General features: G+C 40.0%; 1 protein-coding gene across 1 annotated transcript; it reads left to right on the forward strand.

The window, feature by feature from the left end:
* The first annotated feature begins 2,170 nt into the window (after positions 1 to 2,170).
* hykk.2 (hydroxylysine kinase, tandem duplicate 2) lies at positions 2,171 to 12,058 on the forward strand. The gene is made up of 6 exons (XM_074634542.1): positions 2,171 to 2,952; positions 4,942 to 5,250; positions 8,487 to 8,629; positions 9,834 to 10,014; positions 10,195 to 11,125; positions 11,416 to 12,058. The coding sequence occupies exons 1-5, from the start codon at positions 2,811 to 2,813 to the stop codon at positions 10,635 to 10,637; spliced, it is 1,218 nt and encodes a 405-aa protein (XP_074490643.1). The 5' UTR covers positions 2,171 to 2,810; the 3' UTR covers positions 10,638 to 11,125; positions 11,416 to 12,058.
* Positions 12,059 to 18,245: the final 6,187 nt, after the last annotated feature.

The raw sequence follows: 18,245 nt of genomic DNA on the forward strand, positions 1-18,245 counted from the left end.
TTTTTCTCCTTCTCTCCCTCCTGCTCTGTACCTGTAGACCGTCAGCACGACGTGCACCCCCCCCCCGCCTGCTTGATGGTATGATCCTTGTCTGTCATCACCTGATTGGTCGCACGGACGTCATTAACACAACATCCAGTCACAGTCAGTGCATGGAGTGCCAGTGGTGCGGAAAAGATCGTCCTATCATTCTGCCTTGAATTAATTAAAGAAAAGAAAAAATAATTCTCCCGGACGGGAGCCGGCTCTTATGGTACGTGTCCACAGGCTCCGTGCTTTCCACGCTCCCCATTCATTGTCTATGTAAGCAGCCTCGCAATGCATTCTGGTAGCGTGGCGCCGCGATTCGAGAAACGGAGCGTCACAACGCCCGCTCCTCATTTGCATAAAGTTGAGGTCTAGTCTACTTTATGCAAATCACGGGCGTCCGACGCGAAACTCCCAAGAATCTTTTAAAATAAACGTTGTTGATCTAAAAAAAAGACAGATTCAGCAACTGCATGGCTTATTTCTCGCCTCAAATGTTCTCAGAAACACATTTCGGTGAACTATTTTTGTGAAATAAGAGAAGAAAGTTTCCAAACGAGCCTCCATGTTGTTTCCAGTTTGAAAGCTGGGAGCAGCAGCCAACGGAGGGAAAGCGTTCGTCCAATAAGGTGGGGACAGCCTGTGTCTAGTGGCAGCCCACCAAGTCTCCAATGCTGGGAAGCGTCGCGTCACCTCGCGATAAAAAACGCACCTGTGGACACGTACCATTATCATTCACTTAAAAGAGCCGGCTCTTTGAACCGGCTCGTTCGCGACACACATCACCAATCTCGAGTATGCCAAAAATACCCGGATGTTGCACTGTTTTTGAAAAATCTCCACTACCTCGCCTACCGTATCCCACAATGCAAAGCGCTGGACCGTTACAGGCTACGGTTACAACAACAACAACATCAACATCTATAAACGGCTCGTTTCTTACATCTTTTGTAGCATTTTCATCACTAAATTCACTTCTGAACGATTTTTAGGCGACAAATCAACCGTGTAGATTATTAATATTGGCAGTTTTACAATATTAGATGGCGAATCGAACATTTGTTCCACCGTTGTCGGAGTTTAGAAGCTCCACAAAATACCGTGACAGCTAGCCAAAGCCTGCCGGGGTCGCTGCCTCTCTAGCCGGGTAGTCACGCTCAGAGACCCCGCTATGAGCTGCTGGAGCTCTCTAGAGACCGGTCTGTAGACAAGAGGCTCTTATCTCATTGTTGACGGATAGTTTGTTTAAATATCACAACACAGATGTTCATTATACATTAACAGGAACCTGTTTATCTGCCTTTTTGGAGTTGAAAAGCTCCACAATCTCCCGATGGAGAGCCGGACAGTGACGCTCACAGAGCGGCTACAGAGGAGAGGAGAGGAGGAGAGAGGAGAGGAGAGGAGAGGAGAGGAGAGGGAAAGAGGAGAGGAGAGGAGAGGAGAGGAGAGGAGAGGAGAGAGGGAAGAGGAGAGGAGAGGAGAGGGAAGAGGAGAGGAGAGGAGAGGAGAGGAGAGGAGAGGAGAGGAGAGGAGAGGAGAGGAGAGGAGAGAGGAGAGGAGAGGAGAGAGGGAAGAGGAGAGGAGAGAGGGAAGAGGAGAGGAGAGGAGAGGAGAGGGGAGAGGAGAGGAGAGGAGAGGAGAGGAGAGAGGGAAGAGGAGAGGAGAGGAGAGAGGAAAGAGGAGAGGAGAGGAGAGGAGAGAGGAAAGAGGAGAGGAGAGGAGAGGAGAGAGGGAAGAGGAGAGAGGGAAGAGGAGAGGAGAGGAGAGGAGAGGGAAAGAGCATCCTCTGACGGGTTAGAGAGATACCTGCTGAGACAACATGACCCTTCTTAACATTTCTCTAAAATCTGAAGGGAGATCAGTCCACTGATTTACATGTTGTGGATCAGTGTTTTATATTTCCCCTCGTTGATAATCCTGTTTGTCTCACTTCACCATGAGCTGTTAGAATAAATAGTTTAAACCTGCAGTATCTTATAAAGTAAACAAACATAACATAAACAACTAAATCAAAGTTGTATTTTTAGATAATATTGCAGTAGTTGAATAGAGTTAGTTTTTTTGTCCAGTGCTTTAAGAGCTGGTTTAAAGGCTAAAGCCTCGTCTATCATACTGCAAAATACATCACTTTAACCATCACATACTGCATACTACTGAGTATGTACTGTATACTGCATACTACTGAGTATGTACTGTATACTGCATACTACTGAGTATGTACTGTATACTGCATACTACTGAGTATGTACTGTATACTGCATACTACTGAGTATGTACTGTATACTGCATACTACTGAGTATGTACTGTATACTACATACTACTGAGTATGTACTGTATACTGCATACTACTGAGTATGTACTGTATACTGCATACTACTGAGTATGCACTGTATACTGCATACTACTGAGTATGTACTGTATACTGCATACTACTGAGTATGTACTGTATACTGCATACTACTGAGTATGTACTGTATACTGCATACTACTGAGTATGTACTGTATACTGCATACTACTGAGTATGTACTGTATACTACATACTACTGAGTATGTACTGTATACTGCATACTACTGAGTATGTACTGTATACTGCATACTACTGAGTATGTACTGTATAATGCATACTACTGAGTATGTACTGTATACTACATACTACTGAGTATGTACTGTATACTGCATACTGCGTTGGTCAGTAGTATGTAGTAGGCGGTTTCGAATACAGTATAATCTAAAGCTAAACACCACAGTACATTCTTTTATTTTGAAAAATCCCAGCGGATGTTACAGATGTTCCTACAGTCCTGTCCCTCCTCATGCTCCTGTCCTGTCCAGAGTTCAGTGAAAGACCTCGCAGGGACACACAACGTAACCTCTCATCCACCTGGTGACTTGACACAGCGTGAGGTAGCTTTACCGACAGGTGAGTCATGTCTGTTGATATTTCATGCAGCTAGCACACCGTTATCTCATGCAGTGTTTAGTTTCAGTTACAAGAGAGTCACTTCTTCCTGTTCAGCCTCATCTGCGTGATTCACAGAAGTATTTGCGGAAGAAAACACTAAATATTTCATAAATAATGATCAGTGCATGTGGAAATAGCATCCCCAGTGTGTGCGGTAGTTATTTTTGAATGAAGTTCAAACTTTAGGAAGTTGGGCCAACCAAATATCATTTTTCTGATTCAGTGATTCATTATTTAGACACAGTGTATCAGAACATGAGGCACAGATTGGCCAATCACAGGTTCCCAGAGTCCAAGATGTCATATTTGATTTACTTCTTTGCCAAAAACACAAAGAAAAACTGCAAAATCACATTGGAGAAGATGGACTTTGCTAATGTGAGTGATTTTTATTCGATAAATCAGTCATCGAATATTGAAATTGTTAATTTGATTAATTTACTATTAGGCGTAGTAGGACTTTTAGGAAGGTGAATTAGAAAAGAAAATTAGAAAAACAGTCTTCATCACTATCACAACAATAGTTATGAATAAACAATAATCACGTAATGGCAATATTTAATGATTCCTAAAGAGGCATGCAATTTGCTGTAATACACTTTTTGGCAGTTGAGACTAAAATTTGAACTTTAAAGGGTGGGTCCATTATTTATTTATGTATTTATTTATTTATTAATTATACCCCCGCGACAACGTAGTTGGGGATATATAGCGCGCCGCGTGTCCGTCCGTCCGTTTCATTTCCGGAGCAGAACTCGGAAACTATTTAACTTAGGAACTTCAAATTTGGTATGATGGTTGACAGTGTGGTGTACTTGTGCCTTTTAGGGGTTAGAAGTCCAGGGTGTCCCTTGGCTAATAACAAGCTATATTGTGCTCAATAGACTAATTCCATTAGTTCCAAAAGGGCAAAACCGTTGGCCGTACTTTAGTAGGGGTCAAGCAGTGAGCGGGTGGGGGGTATGTGAGCAATGCTCACTTTTGACTTTTTTATATCATTCTTTAGCTTCACAGTGGTTTTTCGTATGTACTCAAATCCGAACATTTAAATTTGGATTAAAGTATGTATGGTTTAGCGTCAAAATGCTATTATTCTGAAGCCCTTCTAAAACAAAATTCTCACGTGACCTGACGTAGGTTTCTGCATGAGGATGTTGCTACATGTACAGTATATATATATATATATATATATATATATATATCCTTATAGTCAGTATTAACGTTACGTACAGTAACTTAGATAGCGGTTGGCTTGGCATGCTCCCAGTTTGGATAAACAGGCAGAAGTAATAAAGCTAAGCAATGTACAGCTGTGGACGCCATGTTACTTCGGATCCAAAAGTCACACAATAACACAAACAAACTAACCGATTGATGAAGCGGTAGAAAAGCAACTCCAGTGTTCTGCAAGGTAAAATTACTATTTTTGTGAATGGGGTCTGGTTGCTTTGAAGACAGCGATACAACAGCTTTTTAGGTGGCTAAAATAAGTTTTTCTGTTGCTCCCGTCAGCCGCTCTACCTCGCCATCAGACAGCCCTTTCCGACGGGGAACTGAATCCTTTATATGGCTCTCTTCATAACCACCAGACTACATTCACAGAAGCAATCATTTTACCTTGCAGTATACTGTACATACAACCCCACTTCAAAACATCCGAACCAACCCTTTCAGTTATTTCCAAACTTAGCACAGCTAACTTTGACTCAGCTAGTGCCAGCGTTCACATTATTCATAACCTTATTGATGAGCTTCGGTTAGCTTACTTCAGTAACCTACATCACTGCTTTTTGCAACGGCTGCGTGGGCGTTTCCATGGAAAAGAACGTAGATGGACCCTCCTTTTAAATTATTAGAAATTTACTCTAGGTTACTATGATGCTTTTGTTTCACAGATTTCTGCAAGCAATGTTGTTTTTGTGATAGTATGTTGTTTTCATTCATCAGCAATAATGTCAGTGAAGAATGCCAAGCCCAACTTCAGCCACTCTCAGGTGGTTGAGATGGTGAAGAGGCTCTTCAGGCTGACGCCTTCAGAAATCCGCTCTCTGCCGAGCTACGATGACCAGAACTTCTACGTGGCGCCCGTCGAGGGAGGCGAGTACCTCCTGAAGATAATGAACTCACAAGACAGTAAGAACCCCCCCCTGATTGAGATGCAGACGTACGCCATGTCCTTCCTGCACCAGAATGGACTTCCTGCCCAAACGGCCCTGCCCACCGCCTCAGGACAGCTCATGAGTCTGGAAGAAATAGGTATGAGACCAGTCACACAGGTCAGACCTGAGGAATAAGGTCATCTGAAACTCTGAAATATGTGGGAGTTAGCTTTGAAATGAAAGAATGTATGCATGCATTGTGCATGTGAATGATGGAGGCTTGGCTAGAGGAGGATTTTTTTTTAAATACCAGAAGCAGTAGAAGCAGATAAGTATAGCTCCATAATGCAGGTAGCTTCTCTAACCATTGGCATTTTTTTATGACTTCTTTCCCACATGCTTTAGATGAGTTTCTTGACTGTTCTCAGGCTGGGCCTTATTCCTTCTTGCACAGCTTTTACATACACACATACAGTACTGCAGCTGCCTTTAAATGCATACTGTATGTTATTAAACAATGACCTTTGCATAAAAATAAGTCATGCAATCATAAACAATCATATTCATAATGTTCATAATTCAGGTTCATTCATGTTTAGAAACAAAAGTGCTGCTGTTTGGTTTTCATTGCAATCCTTTTCAGCACCGTGATGATCATCACCGATCCTTGAGGGGTAAATTCAAGGGCTGTCCTCGACCAAAGAAATTCACTCATACGTGAGATCTATAAAACGGAGTTTCTCCACAAAAGCACCACTTTAAATATTGTGTTAATGAGATGTGCTCACAAGTATCTTGGAAATAAGTTAATCAGCATGAAAAAAAGCATAACATATGACTAATTGACTAATCTGTCTTATTTGGTCTTCGTCGACTAAGATTTCTTTAGTCGACTAACTGACCAAGAGGGGGCAGGCCTAGTAAATGCATGTGTGTACCTGTTCTTGTACCACAAGCATATATTCACAGAGGTTTGTAGAAGATCTGTCAGTTTCAATTCAATTTGACGTTTAACATGAACAAATCTATACGATTCTTCATATTATACATCATTAGTATGGAAGCAAATACAAGACGTACGTAAGTGTTTGAATTTGAACAGCTACCGAATACTTCATATTGATATTTAAAGGAGTAATATGTTGCCCTGACAGCTAGTGTTTACAATGGGTGACAGCAGTCCAAATTCAAAACATTGGAGCCGTGGTCTGTCTGTTCCTCTGGTGTGACTGATAGCAGCGTTCGTTTTCGCAGTTTAATGGTTACCTTCTAGACACGGCCGCATTAGCCTCTGGCCAGCAGCAGTAGTGGGAATCACTTCACCAGCTGTGTGTCAAATACTCGCTGCCTTGATAACCAGGCTGCACACGGACCACAGAGAGATGTGCCGAGGCTTTTTAAGGTCGGATAGAATCTAACGTTATGTCATCTCTGTTGATGCAGTTTTTTTCTTCCATGGCTGCAGAAGGCTGTGCCAACTTATTTCATATGTGACAACGGGGTGTTGAAATGGGCAGTGGACGGGATCACACAGATCCAAAACAAAAACAGACGTTTCAGACCAGCATTGAAATTTCAAAAGAGAACATGCTGGCTGTAGCATTGTCGTCTGAGAAGCCAGTATTTCAATTCAGCATGTTTCCTTAATCTCTAATGACATACCATAGTAATTTTATAATTCATTACAGTAAATGTATGACATACTGGGCCTTTAAACACCCTTGAATTCATAGCATTGAAATAGCCTATTTTACTTTGAAAACCATGTATCTGAATTTATTTGTTCTTAATTCACCTTTTTGGAATCAAAACATATTTTTTTCAGTGTTCACAAATTCAGATTGAAAAATTCAAGTTCATAATAAAAAAAAAAAAAAGAATAGATTCAGGTTATTCAAATTCGATTGGTCAAATTCAGATTCAAAAATGTCCGGGCTACCATTTTTCAGGATGAGCAATCAGGCCTGAATGCAATCGAATCAGAGCACGGTCTGCCAGAAAGCGACTCGAAATTTGAAACCCAAAAGATGATTACCAGGGAGAATGACGGGACTCTGGTAATGCCGAGTTCACACTACACGACTTTAGCCCTGATTGTCTGCTCCCTGACAGTTTTTGATCAGAGATCAGAGGCAAATCGGCAATGGGCTGCTGCTCGCACAGCGGCGCTTGAGCGTCATGTGTGAACTGCTCAAAGACGCGACACATTCCAGATATCTAGCTAAATATGTGGACCTGTCGAGGACTCCGGCCACGAGCTACAGCAAATGAGAGCGTGAGACACGGGTTGAGGGGAAACCTGGTGGAGGAGGGGTCGCCTGTAACAAAAGGAACTTACTGTATGTGCTGCATTTGCAATATGGAGCAAAGTTGTTGTTGCACCTAAAGGAATAAATAGTAAAAGAAGAGTGCGTAAACCAGTGGAAACAGGCTATTTTGTGAATACGTGACAACAACAACATCAGCAATGTGTCTCGCATATGGTATCACGTCATTTACCGTGTATTTCCTGCTTGTGTTTTCGCGACAAAAGGTAGTTTGGAGACCTCATCGGGATTCCTCCCGGGGGAAAGATCTTGTAGTGTGTGACCCCCCCTGTTGTTGGTCAGTCATGTAGTGTGAAAACAAAAACAACTTAAAGACTCACGATTACAAAACAGCAAGTTGTGTAAAGTGAACAGTACAGCGATCTGACGACTTGGAAAGTCGTGTAGTGTGAACTTGTCTTAAGTCGTCCAGAGCCTGAGGCTCGATTGCCTATCCTGTTCAGGGTAGCCCGGATGTTGCTATTTGACATTCTTCAACTTTAATTTTTGGATTTGATTTTGGCCAATCTCCTTTAACTCAACTTTCATCTATTTTTTTTATTCTGAAACTTGAATTTTTTTTATCTGAATCTGTGAACATTGAAAAAATATATTCAAATTCAGCTTCTGAAATTGCAAAACAAGAACTTTCATATTTTAATTTCAGAGAGGTGAAAAGAGAGTGGTGTTTGGATTTCAATATTCAGTATTCAGTGGCCGTTAAAATTGAAATACATATGTCTCTTATTTGCTTCCATACATCAGTTTGCATGTCCGAGTGTGTACACATGCTGAGTAGATGAAATTGGCCCCGTGGTCGATGCTGTTTCAGCGAGAGAGACGTGTTGAGCTCCGCTGTTGGAACTTGAGCAGTTGAGTAGGTACACTAACGCCCTGCCTCAAGGCAAAACATCACATTTACCTTCAATCTTTTGCAATACAGCAGACCTCAGCAACATTACTACTTCCCCACTGTAGTGATCATAAGCGTGCCTCTGAGCAAGGCCACAACATACAGGTCATGCTTTATGAGGGCTAAGAGCGTGGGCAATGGCTTTAACACTAATCCTGTCTTTACCTTTGGCAGATTGCGGCTATGGCTGTCAGCAGTACCTAGTGAGGCTGCTGACTTATTTGCCTGGAATCACTATTTCCAAGGTTCCTTTAACACCACAGTTGCTGTATGAAACCGGCAAGATGGCAGCGAGAATGGACAAAATCCTACAAGAGGTATAACGGTAACACCCCTGTGAAACTTTTAGAACATTTACTTTGTACCATCGATACCATCAAATCTGAATTCATGAACTGTGAGACAAAACTTTAAGATTGTTTTATGAAATTGTCTCAAGTGACAATACAATATCTACAACTAGAGCCCGACCTGTACGAGATTTTTGGATCCGATTCTGATATTGGGGAGTAAAAAACTTGGCAAATAACACCAAATCGTTTTAACCCCAGTAATGTCATTAACCATTAACGCAATCTATCTTTCAGAGGTTGTGACAGGGTCAGTTTTAAAGCTAGAGTGAAGATATTGGCGTCATATGAAACTCAAAAACCTAAAGAAACCATTGAATATACTTGTAACTTACCCCACTGCGGGACTAATAAAGAAATATCTTATCTTATGTCATACTAGCTTGTTGCAAAGGAGGTTAAATAACGCTCCAAACTTGCGCTAAATTTTGGCAAAGAAAAACTGGCATGGCCATTTTCAAAGGAATCCCATGACCTCTGACCTCAAGATATGTGAATGTAAATGGGTTCTATGGGTACCCACGAGTCTCCCCTTTACAGACATGCCCACTTTATGATAATCACATGCAGTTTGAGGAAAGTCATAGTCAAGTCAGCACACTGACACACTGACAGCTGTTGTTGCCTGGTTTGAGTTTGCCATGTTGTGATTTGAGCATATATTTGTATGCTAAATGCAGTACCTGTGAGGGTTCTTAGACAATATTTGTCATTCTTTTGTGTTGTTAATTGATTTCTAATAATAAATATATACATACATTTGCATAAAAAAGCATAGTTGACCATTCCCATGTTGATAAGAGTATTAAATACTTGACAAATCTCCCTTCAAGGTAGATTTTGAACCGATAAAAAATGTACAGACCGATAAATCGTTTGGGCTCCATCTCCCACTACTGATGTTGTTTTGATTTGGAGTTCTTTAGTCATGAATTTACTAACCACTTCACTATGCTACTTCATTCATGTATTCATGTTTGCATTATTTTAGAATCTAATTCAGACGTATAAAGCATTAGCCCTTCACTGCTCATTGAGCATGAATCTGGACATCTTGAAGTGCTATCTTTGCAAAGTAAAAAATTTTTACTTATATGTTTACTTCTGTCTTGTACTTTTTCTTCCACCTTTCACTTCTCTGTGTAATTATTGTTCTTGTTTTTTTCCCCAGATGGAGCATCCTAAACTCAGCGTGCTGCAGAGAGAGAAGTTCAAATGGAGCCTGTCAAGTATTCCCCTCCTGGAAGAATACATCCATGTATTAGATGGAGATCCGCTTGAGGAGGTTGTGAAGTCTGTCATTCATCAGTACAAGACCTCTGTGGTCCCTAACCATTCTAATTTCCGCAAGTGTGAGTATGATATTTCCTTTTAGGATTAGGGAGTTAGAAGTACAAACATTCTTCCACTCACTTGCCTTGACACAGCTCGTTGGCAGCTTGTCTCAGCAGAGACTTAATATGTCACTGAGTACATGAGTGATAATGCATTTTGGTTCCCATGAATATAATTTGATTTCTTTGTTTTCTAAGGCATTAACCACGGTGACTTCAATGACCTCAATGTGCTTGTACAACCTGATGAGAACGGCGGCCACAAGATTTCTGGCATCCTTGACTTTGGGGACATGAACAGCGGCTACTTCATCCATGAGCTCGCCATCGCTATCATGTACATGATGTTGGAGCACCCTAAACCCATAGAGGTGGGTGGACCCGTCCTCGCGGGCTGGGAAAGTGTCCTTCCCCTCAACAAGGCAGAGAAAGATTGTCTGTATTTGCTGGTACTGTCCCGCCTCTGCCAGTCGTTGGTTTTAGGTCGTCACTCTGTGACCTTGCATCCGGAAAACGCCGATTATCTGATGATTTCAGCCAGGAAGGGCGTCCACATTCTCGATGAGCTCTGGAAGCTCGGAAAGGAGCAGGTGCAGGAGGTGTGGTTTCAGAGTGCTGCTCAATTCAGTGACAGAAAGTGAGAAATATGTTAGGAAAGCCATTCAAAACTCACAATAGAGTGATTCCATTTTTCCAACCTTTTGTCCATATCAAGTATAATTTTGAGCTCATCAGTTAAAAACAATGAATTGTGTTTTTACAGTAAAAACGCAACACATCATTTGACTCATATTGCAGTAGGAATACTGCAGTGTGTCTGAATCAGAGATTGGTAAGGTAGCAAAAGGATGTATTGATATACTATGCTATATACTTATTACTATACTCTATAGTAACAATGGATCATGTACTGTAAAAGCTATGCACGTTCAACAACATAACAGAGAAAAGGAAAGAAAGCCTTCAGGGAAACGTGCTGTAAAGGGAGTAATTCATCATGAAGGGTTATTTCTGTCAACCCGAACTGACCAATCATTACATTTCAGAAACAGAATCATGTTTAATAAGTGCCTAAAGTCATGAGGGTTTCTTTACTCCAGTGCTCCTCTGTATGTTTATAAGCCACTTGGTTGGACATTGAATTAGTTTGATTACATATTTGACAAAGCCAGAGGTGGTTTAATAAAAGCACATCAGCCTTATTGTCTCCATTCATGCATTACACTCACACATTATGTCTCAGTTTACTGCTCACTATAGAGTAAACTATTGTCTATTATAGACGAATCCGGCGACCGCTTTGTGTGTTTCACCATCTAGCGGTGCCGCCATCGCTGCAGTGGCAAGTCCGTGTCTTCTAACTCTTAACTGATGACTTTGTGGTTCAGCTGAATGCATCCGTGGTCATAGTAACTTTAGTAAATGGTTGGCGTAGATCGCCTAATAAACACAGATGAGTATGTATTTAAAACTGATTAAAGTGAAATGGAAGGTTTTTATGAGGACGCAGCTGCAACACATCTGGCTGTTTGTCACCAGTGAACACGGTTAGCAGACACTTTGTACGTGTTCTGTTTGTGATGCCGACTGACTAATGATGTGTTCTTTGTGGTCATTAGGTCGCCCTAGTTAGAGCAACTAACGTATATTTCACAATAACGCCACAGGTAGTTGATTGAGTTAATTTATTCTGTGGAACCACCGCAGCTCCTAGACGGTGCCTTTAGCCCGCTAACGTTAGCTACTGTACGCTATCTCAGCAGTGTTAGCAGTGCTAACGTTAGGCAGCTGAGAACTGCTCAAGTTCTTCCTGAACTCCTAGACATCGTTGTCAAAAGTAACGTTATATAGAAAATAAAGGTAAAAGTATAAAATTGGACACCTCTTAGGACAGCTTGTGTTTACTTCCGGTACTTCCCCGGATTTGTGTATTGGGAGTAGAGCGACTGAGTGAACGTGATTTCGGACACAGCCTGTAACTACATACTGCATGAACCCTCTTTCATGATATCTTTACTAATTCATTTGTTTTCTCTATTGCAAACATTAAATGCAATCACTACATTAATGTATGCTGTACAGCACACTTAATTTCACCTGCAAAAAGCCATAACTGGCTGACTCAAATTTGGCTCCCCTTCCTATGTCACATGCAGACTCATTAGAATATAACACCCACAGCTTGAGAACTACCTTTGCAAAGATGAACCGTATTTTTCTCGCAAGCCAAACACAGCAGACTGGGCTTTTTCAGGAGCGGGGCTTTTTTTGGGAGTAGGGGTTTCAGACAGAGGGTGAATACAGGTATATTTAGACAGACTATGAGAAAAATTAAGTGTTTTTTGAACATTAAAGCATGTAAACATGTTCTAGTAGAAACCCCAAATACAAATATGAACCTGAAAATGAGCGTGATATGTCCCCTTTAACCATTTATTACTTTTATACTGCTTCAATTATCTCAATAAACAAAAAAGCACAACTCCTTAAAAAGTCTGTTATATTTATAACTATATATATTTTTTCAATATGTATACTAATACAGTAGTGTATATGAATACACCTGCATTAGTAGTTTTTGCCCATAGTGTATTTCTTCCCAGCGCAACAGGGATATATTGCTTTAGATTATAGATGTGGATTATTTTGAGTATTGTTTTAACAGTGTGTTATTTTTTCCAACGTACTATAAAGTGTTGATATTTGAGACAAAACATACATTTAACAAGCAGTGTCTCAAATATTAAGAGGAAAAGCATGAGCCAACATGAGGCCACCTCTGCTGTTGTCCAATAGATAATTCAGTTCGTATGGACTTTGACCTGCATCATAAAACATGTCTTTGCACTTGTAAGACAGGGAATGATTCAGTGTAGTTACTACTTAACTCAGGTCTATGATAAAACAAGTGCTGACCACACCCCTACACAGTCCTCTCTCTGTTATGTTTCAGAACCACTTGACTGTTTTAAAGGCAAGTTTCAGAGGTCATGGGCTTACTGTTTACCTCCTTACCTCCTTGAGGTGAACTATTATCACTTAGTACTTTGGAGCCATGCTGTATTATACAAGCAAACTGTATACTGTAACAGCCCTACTCAAGCCCAACAGGCAACAACAGCTGTCAGTGTGTCAGTGTGCTGACTTGACTATGACTTGCCCCAAACTGCATGTGATTATCATAAAGTGTGCATGTCTGTAAAGGGGAGACTCGTGGGTACCCATAGAACCCATTTACATTCACATATCTTGAGGTCAGAGGTCATGGGATTCCTTTGAAAATGGCCATGCCAGTTTTTCTTTGCCAAAATTTAGCATACATTTGGAGCTTTATTTAACCTCCTTTGTGACTGTAGTATGACATGGTTGGTACCAATGGAGTCATTAGGTTTTGTACTTTCATATGATACTGGTATCTTTACTCTAGCTTTAAAACCCGCTACAACCTCCGAAAGATCAATTGTGTTAATGCGTTAAAGAATTTAGCGGCGTTAAAACAGATTTGCGTTAACGTGTTGATATGGCGTTAACTTTGACAGCCCTAGTCTAAACATCTTTTGCTTTCTGCTGCTGAGTCAGATACTCCAGTTAGTACTGGTACAGTCGGTTTGTTTGTAAATTTGGCCAGTTGTAAATTCATGCTAATGTATTAAAACATAATGACACCATCAGCTGTTAAAAAGTTCCCCATGCTCTCTGGTGGAAAATATTATATCCTGGTTACTTTGAAAAACAATAGTTTCACTGTAAAATATAATAACAGTTAAAAGTCCTCTATTTTGTTGTCATATGTAACCTCCATATTATATTGTTCATGCAATGATTTGGTTAATAAGATGCCATTATCTCAACATAACATTGATCAGATTTGTGAAGGGCAAAGTCATGAATTCCCCTGAAAACTAGAAACAGAAATGAACATACAGAAATGAAGTCAAATATAAGAGCGATGTATCTGAAGCCACTTCTTTAATATGTGATATTAGACCTGCACGTTGTAAGATGCTGTTAACCATACTGCTGTGTCTGTGATGTCTGGCAACTTCAGTTCAGTAGCAGATAACTGCGTTCCAATCAGGGGCGATTTTAGACTATTTTTAGGGGTGCTCAAGCACACTAACATTTCATCTCAGCACCCCCAAAAATTATTATCAAACCCTCTGAGACTGCCGTCATTACTGTAACACGGCTAGATTATCAGAAGGAGGCTAAATAACGCTCCAAATGTAGACTAAATTTTGGCGAGGAAAAACTGTTATTGCCATTTTCGTCCTTCGACCTCAATATATGCGAATGAAAATGGGTTCTATGGGTACCCATGCATGAGTCTCCCCTTTACAGACATGCCCACTTTATGATAATCACATTCAGTTTTGGGCAAAAAAAACAACATTTTTGCATGCAGTATAAATGTGTTATTTTTGCCTATTCTAAAATGGTGCATTTGTATACTTCCGCATACTGGGGTCCCTAAAAGCTGGGATCTGATCCTAGAATCGCCCCTGATTCCAGTACATTATGGATTGTACTTTTAAATCGTGAAAATTGTTAAATTACACAAGAAAAAAAACACGTGTCCCAACAGATTCGAATAACAAGGCTGCACAAATTGCTCTAATCCAACATAATCCAAAGAAAACACCATACTCATCCAACTCAAAATGCCTTAGAACATGCAGCAAAACTCTAAACAAATACAGAAATCCCATAAAGCTGCAGATGCAGTTGGAAATTATAAAACAGTGAACTTGGTGAACTTGGTTTATCAAACTGACTCTACCACATTCCAGTTGTATGTTGTATCTTCCAAAGCTGTGCAAGTCTTAGCAGCTCTTTATCACCGTCTGAGTGACGGGCCTCTCCTCCACTAACCCCACAAACTACATGCAGATAGATTTGATTAGATTTACAGTCACTTTAGAATTCTTAGAAGTATAAATGAATTGAATTATAATTCAGGGCATCAATTATATCTTTATAATATTTATTCATGCATTAATTTGTTTAATAATGTGCTTTGAAAAGATCAACAGTTTTAGTACTGTAAGTCCTCGTCTTTATAGATAGAATCTGGTGTAATACTGCCCTTGTGTGGTCCTCATAAGCTCCTGCTTCCAACGGAGGCTGCATTGCCTTTAGTAAAAAACAACAATAAATACTCCCTTTATGTGTATCAGGCATGTACTAGAATAGCTGTATTTCTGGCCAAAAGCATATGTGCTAACATCTTCATTAAAATGTATATTACAACTGTCTATATAGTATGCCAGTAATTTAAAAACTACACCAGTGAAACCTTAAATTGAGTTCAAAGAACTCTGTCCTAAATTCCTTCGTTCATTAGTGGCTCGTAAAAGTGGAGAACATACCACTCACCAATTTTATTTTAGGTACGAACACAGTGTACAAGTGGTCCAGACCAGTTGTAGGAGTCATGTGCAATTAGTCTGCTGTTATCAGAACCTACGTTTTTCACTAATTTTGAGTTTGTAAATCCTATTTAAATAACACTTCATAATTATGAAGATAAGTGTATTCTGCAAAACGACTTAAATCATGCAGGAAAGGTTCATATGTCCCTGTATATACAGTAATAAGGTCAACAGGGAGTGTAGGCGCGTCAGGGCTGACTTACTACTTTTGGATGCCTTAGCGTGTTTACTTGTAAACTTCTCAAACTAAGATAGACATTTAATATATTCTATTATCATACAGACGTTATCAACTTAAAGTAAATACAATATTTAGGATCAAATATACCTTTGTCTAGTCTAGAATACGGTCGACATGTTCATTTGATTGCAAAGGGTTGTATAACATAATTATATTTATACATTTTTACCACTATCAGCAGCTGCAACCCAATCATTTATTAAATCTTCAACAGTACAATACTTTAGTGCAACAATTCAGCTATGCAATAATCTAATATTATTATTTATTTATACTATTCTTGCATTTTTACACACTTAATGATAGATCCTATTTTTCAGCATTGTTATTTGCACTGTTGTTATGCACATTTCTTATTTAGGCTATATTTTCTTATGATGTTCCTATATTTTTATATATATATATATATATATATATATATATACATTTGTTTTAACGCTAATCATTTCTTTGACACAATTGATCTTTCTGAGATCTTGTCGTGAAGGAGGCTAGATATCGATCGAAACTTAAGTTACATTTTGGCGAGGAAAAACTGGCATGGCCGTTTTCAAAGGGGTCCCTTGACCTCTGACCTCCAGATGTGTGAATGTAAATGGGTTCTATGGGTACCTACGAGTCTCCCCTTTACAGACATGCCCACTTTATGATAATCACATGCAGTTTGGGGCAAGTCATAGTCAAGTCAGCACACTGACACACTGACAGCTGTTGTTGCCTGTTGGGCTGCAGTTTGCCATGTTATGATTGGAGCATATTGTTTTATGCTAAATGCAGTACCTGTGAGGGTTTCTGGACAATATCTGTCATTGTTTTGTGTTGTTAATTGATTTCCAGTTATAACTATATACTGTACATACATTTGCATAAAGCAAGCACAGTTGCCCACTCCCATGTTGATAAGAGTATTAAATACTTCACAAATCTCCCTTTAAGGTACATTTTGAACAGATATACAATGTGCGAATAGTCATGGACAATCATGCATTTAAATATTTTTGGTAGCAAAATGTAACTCAATTGGTCCCCTGGGATCAATAAAGTATTTCTGATTCTGATATTCAAGTTCGTCCTGAAGCCTGCCTGTATTTATACCGTTCACCTTAAAGAAATGTGCTTCATTGAGCTGTGAGTGTGACTACGTGAAGGTGTAGAGACCGGAATGGAATTGGGCCAAAGCTTCAGGCGAGCGTCGACAGCGTGCTGACATATTTACAGAGACGGATGAATGAGGCAGGACGCGTAGCCTTATATGGAATCATTAGGGCGTTGATTATGCTAATTAACAATTGTGCTAGTTTAAAATTCGAATGAACGCTCATTTACGCATTAGTGGCATTCATCATGTTTACGCAGGTCAGTTATCAGAAAAGGAAGAGAAAGTTAAGACACGAATAAGAAAATGATCTTACATGAGGCCTAACGACAGCAAGGAAGTTATGAGTCGAATGCGTTTGAGAGGTGAATTGTTATGATGTAAAGTACAGGAATGTTTGCTCACCCGGGGGTGGGTGTTAGGGAGGATCCAGTTTGACAGACTCCTCAAACCTTAGAGACCAGGCTCTACTACTACTGCCTCTCACGTCCTCTACATCATCTGCTCAAAGACGATGGGTAAGTGCACATATGATCTGTTAAATGACTGGAACATATGGTCCATTAAAAGCTCTCATACAGTATAGCCATCTAGACTTTATAAATATATATTTATATTTATTATATCTTTATGTGTACTAGTTAAACCAGATTTATTGCTTTCAAAAACGAAGGTAGTTAGTAGGAGAATGATTAAAGCTAAAGTTTGTAACTTTAATAAAAATAACGTTTTGTCATATTTGATCAAATGTAACTAAGTGCATTTATTGAAGTACTAGTACACATTTGAGGTACTTGTACTTAAGTATTTTTGCAAGAATAAAATACAACAAAGACATTTCATTTCTTCGAGATCCGTATTTCAACGTTCATTAGAACTCATCTCGGAATATTAATTGAATTTCCATTACACCGTTCATACGGTTCTATCTCTGGGACATGTTGGGCTCCTTCTCATGGTCTGCTCGCTGGAATAACACAGGACTGGTGAAAAGGGTGGTGTGTGTGTGTCAGTTGTGTTGCACCTGATACACTTATATTTTCCCGTGCTCCTTGATGAGCCGGGGAAGGTTGTGTGCAGAGTGTCTGCTGCTGGTCTTTCGACCCCCTGCAGGGTTAGGCCTTGGGCCCACTACTTCTCTGCTGTTGTGAAATATCTGTAATGGAAAATTACAGTGTATGTACTGATGTCTCTTTATGCAACAGTGGAAAGTTACTGTCTGTGTTATCTTCGTCTCATGTAGTGGGAAAGTACTGAGTGTTGACTTTTACTGGGACACTGTTTGGGTAAAACACACAAGTCCATGGCTGGCCTTGCATAATACATAGCTGCATTGCACTCTATATTTTCATCATAAAGAACACAAATAAGTTACACTAAAGATCTGAAAAGAATGATACTGCCCAGCTCTGATGGGAGCATCGGAGGACACAGAGGCACATGACTTTTTTCAGATTACCTGTCTCATGCACTACTGTCA

This window comes from Sebastes fasciatus, chromosome 5, assembly GCF_043250625.1.
Source record: "Sebastes fasciatus isolate fSebFas1 chromosome 5, fSebFas1.pri, whole genome shotgun sequence".
NCBI classification, from domain to species: Eukaryota; Metazoa; Chordata; class Actinopteri; order Perciformes; family Sebastidae; genus Sebastes; species Sebastes fasciatus.

Coding starts and splice junctions, on each gene's coding strand:
- hykk.2 (XM_074634542.1), top strand. CDS start 2,811: ATGTTACAGATGTTCCTACAGTCCTGTCCCTCCTCATGCTCCTGTCCT. Junction 5,251..8,486: donor CATGAGTCTGGAAGAAATAG/GTATGAGACCAG, acceptor TACCTTTGGCAG/ATTGCGGCTATGGCTGTCAG. Junction 10,015..10,194: donor CCATTCTAATTTCCGCAAGT/GTGAGTATGATA, acceptor TTGTTTTCTAAG/GCATTAACCACGGTGACTTC.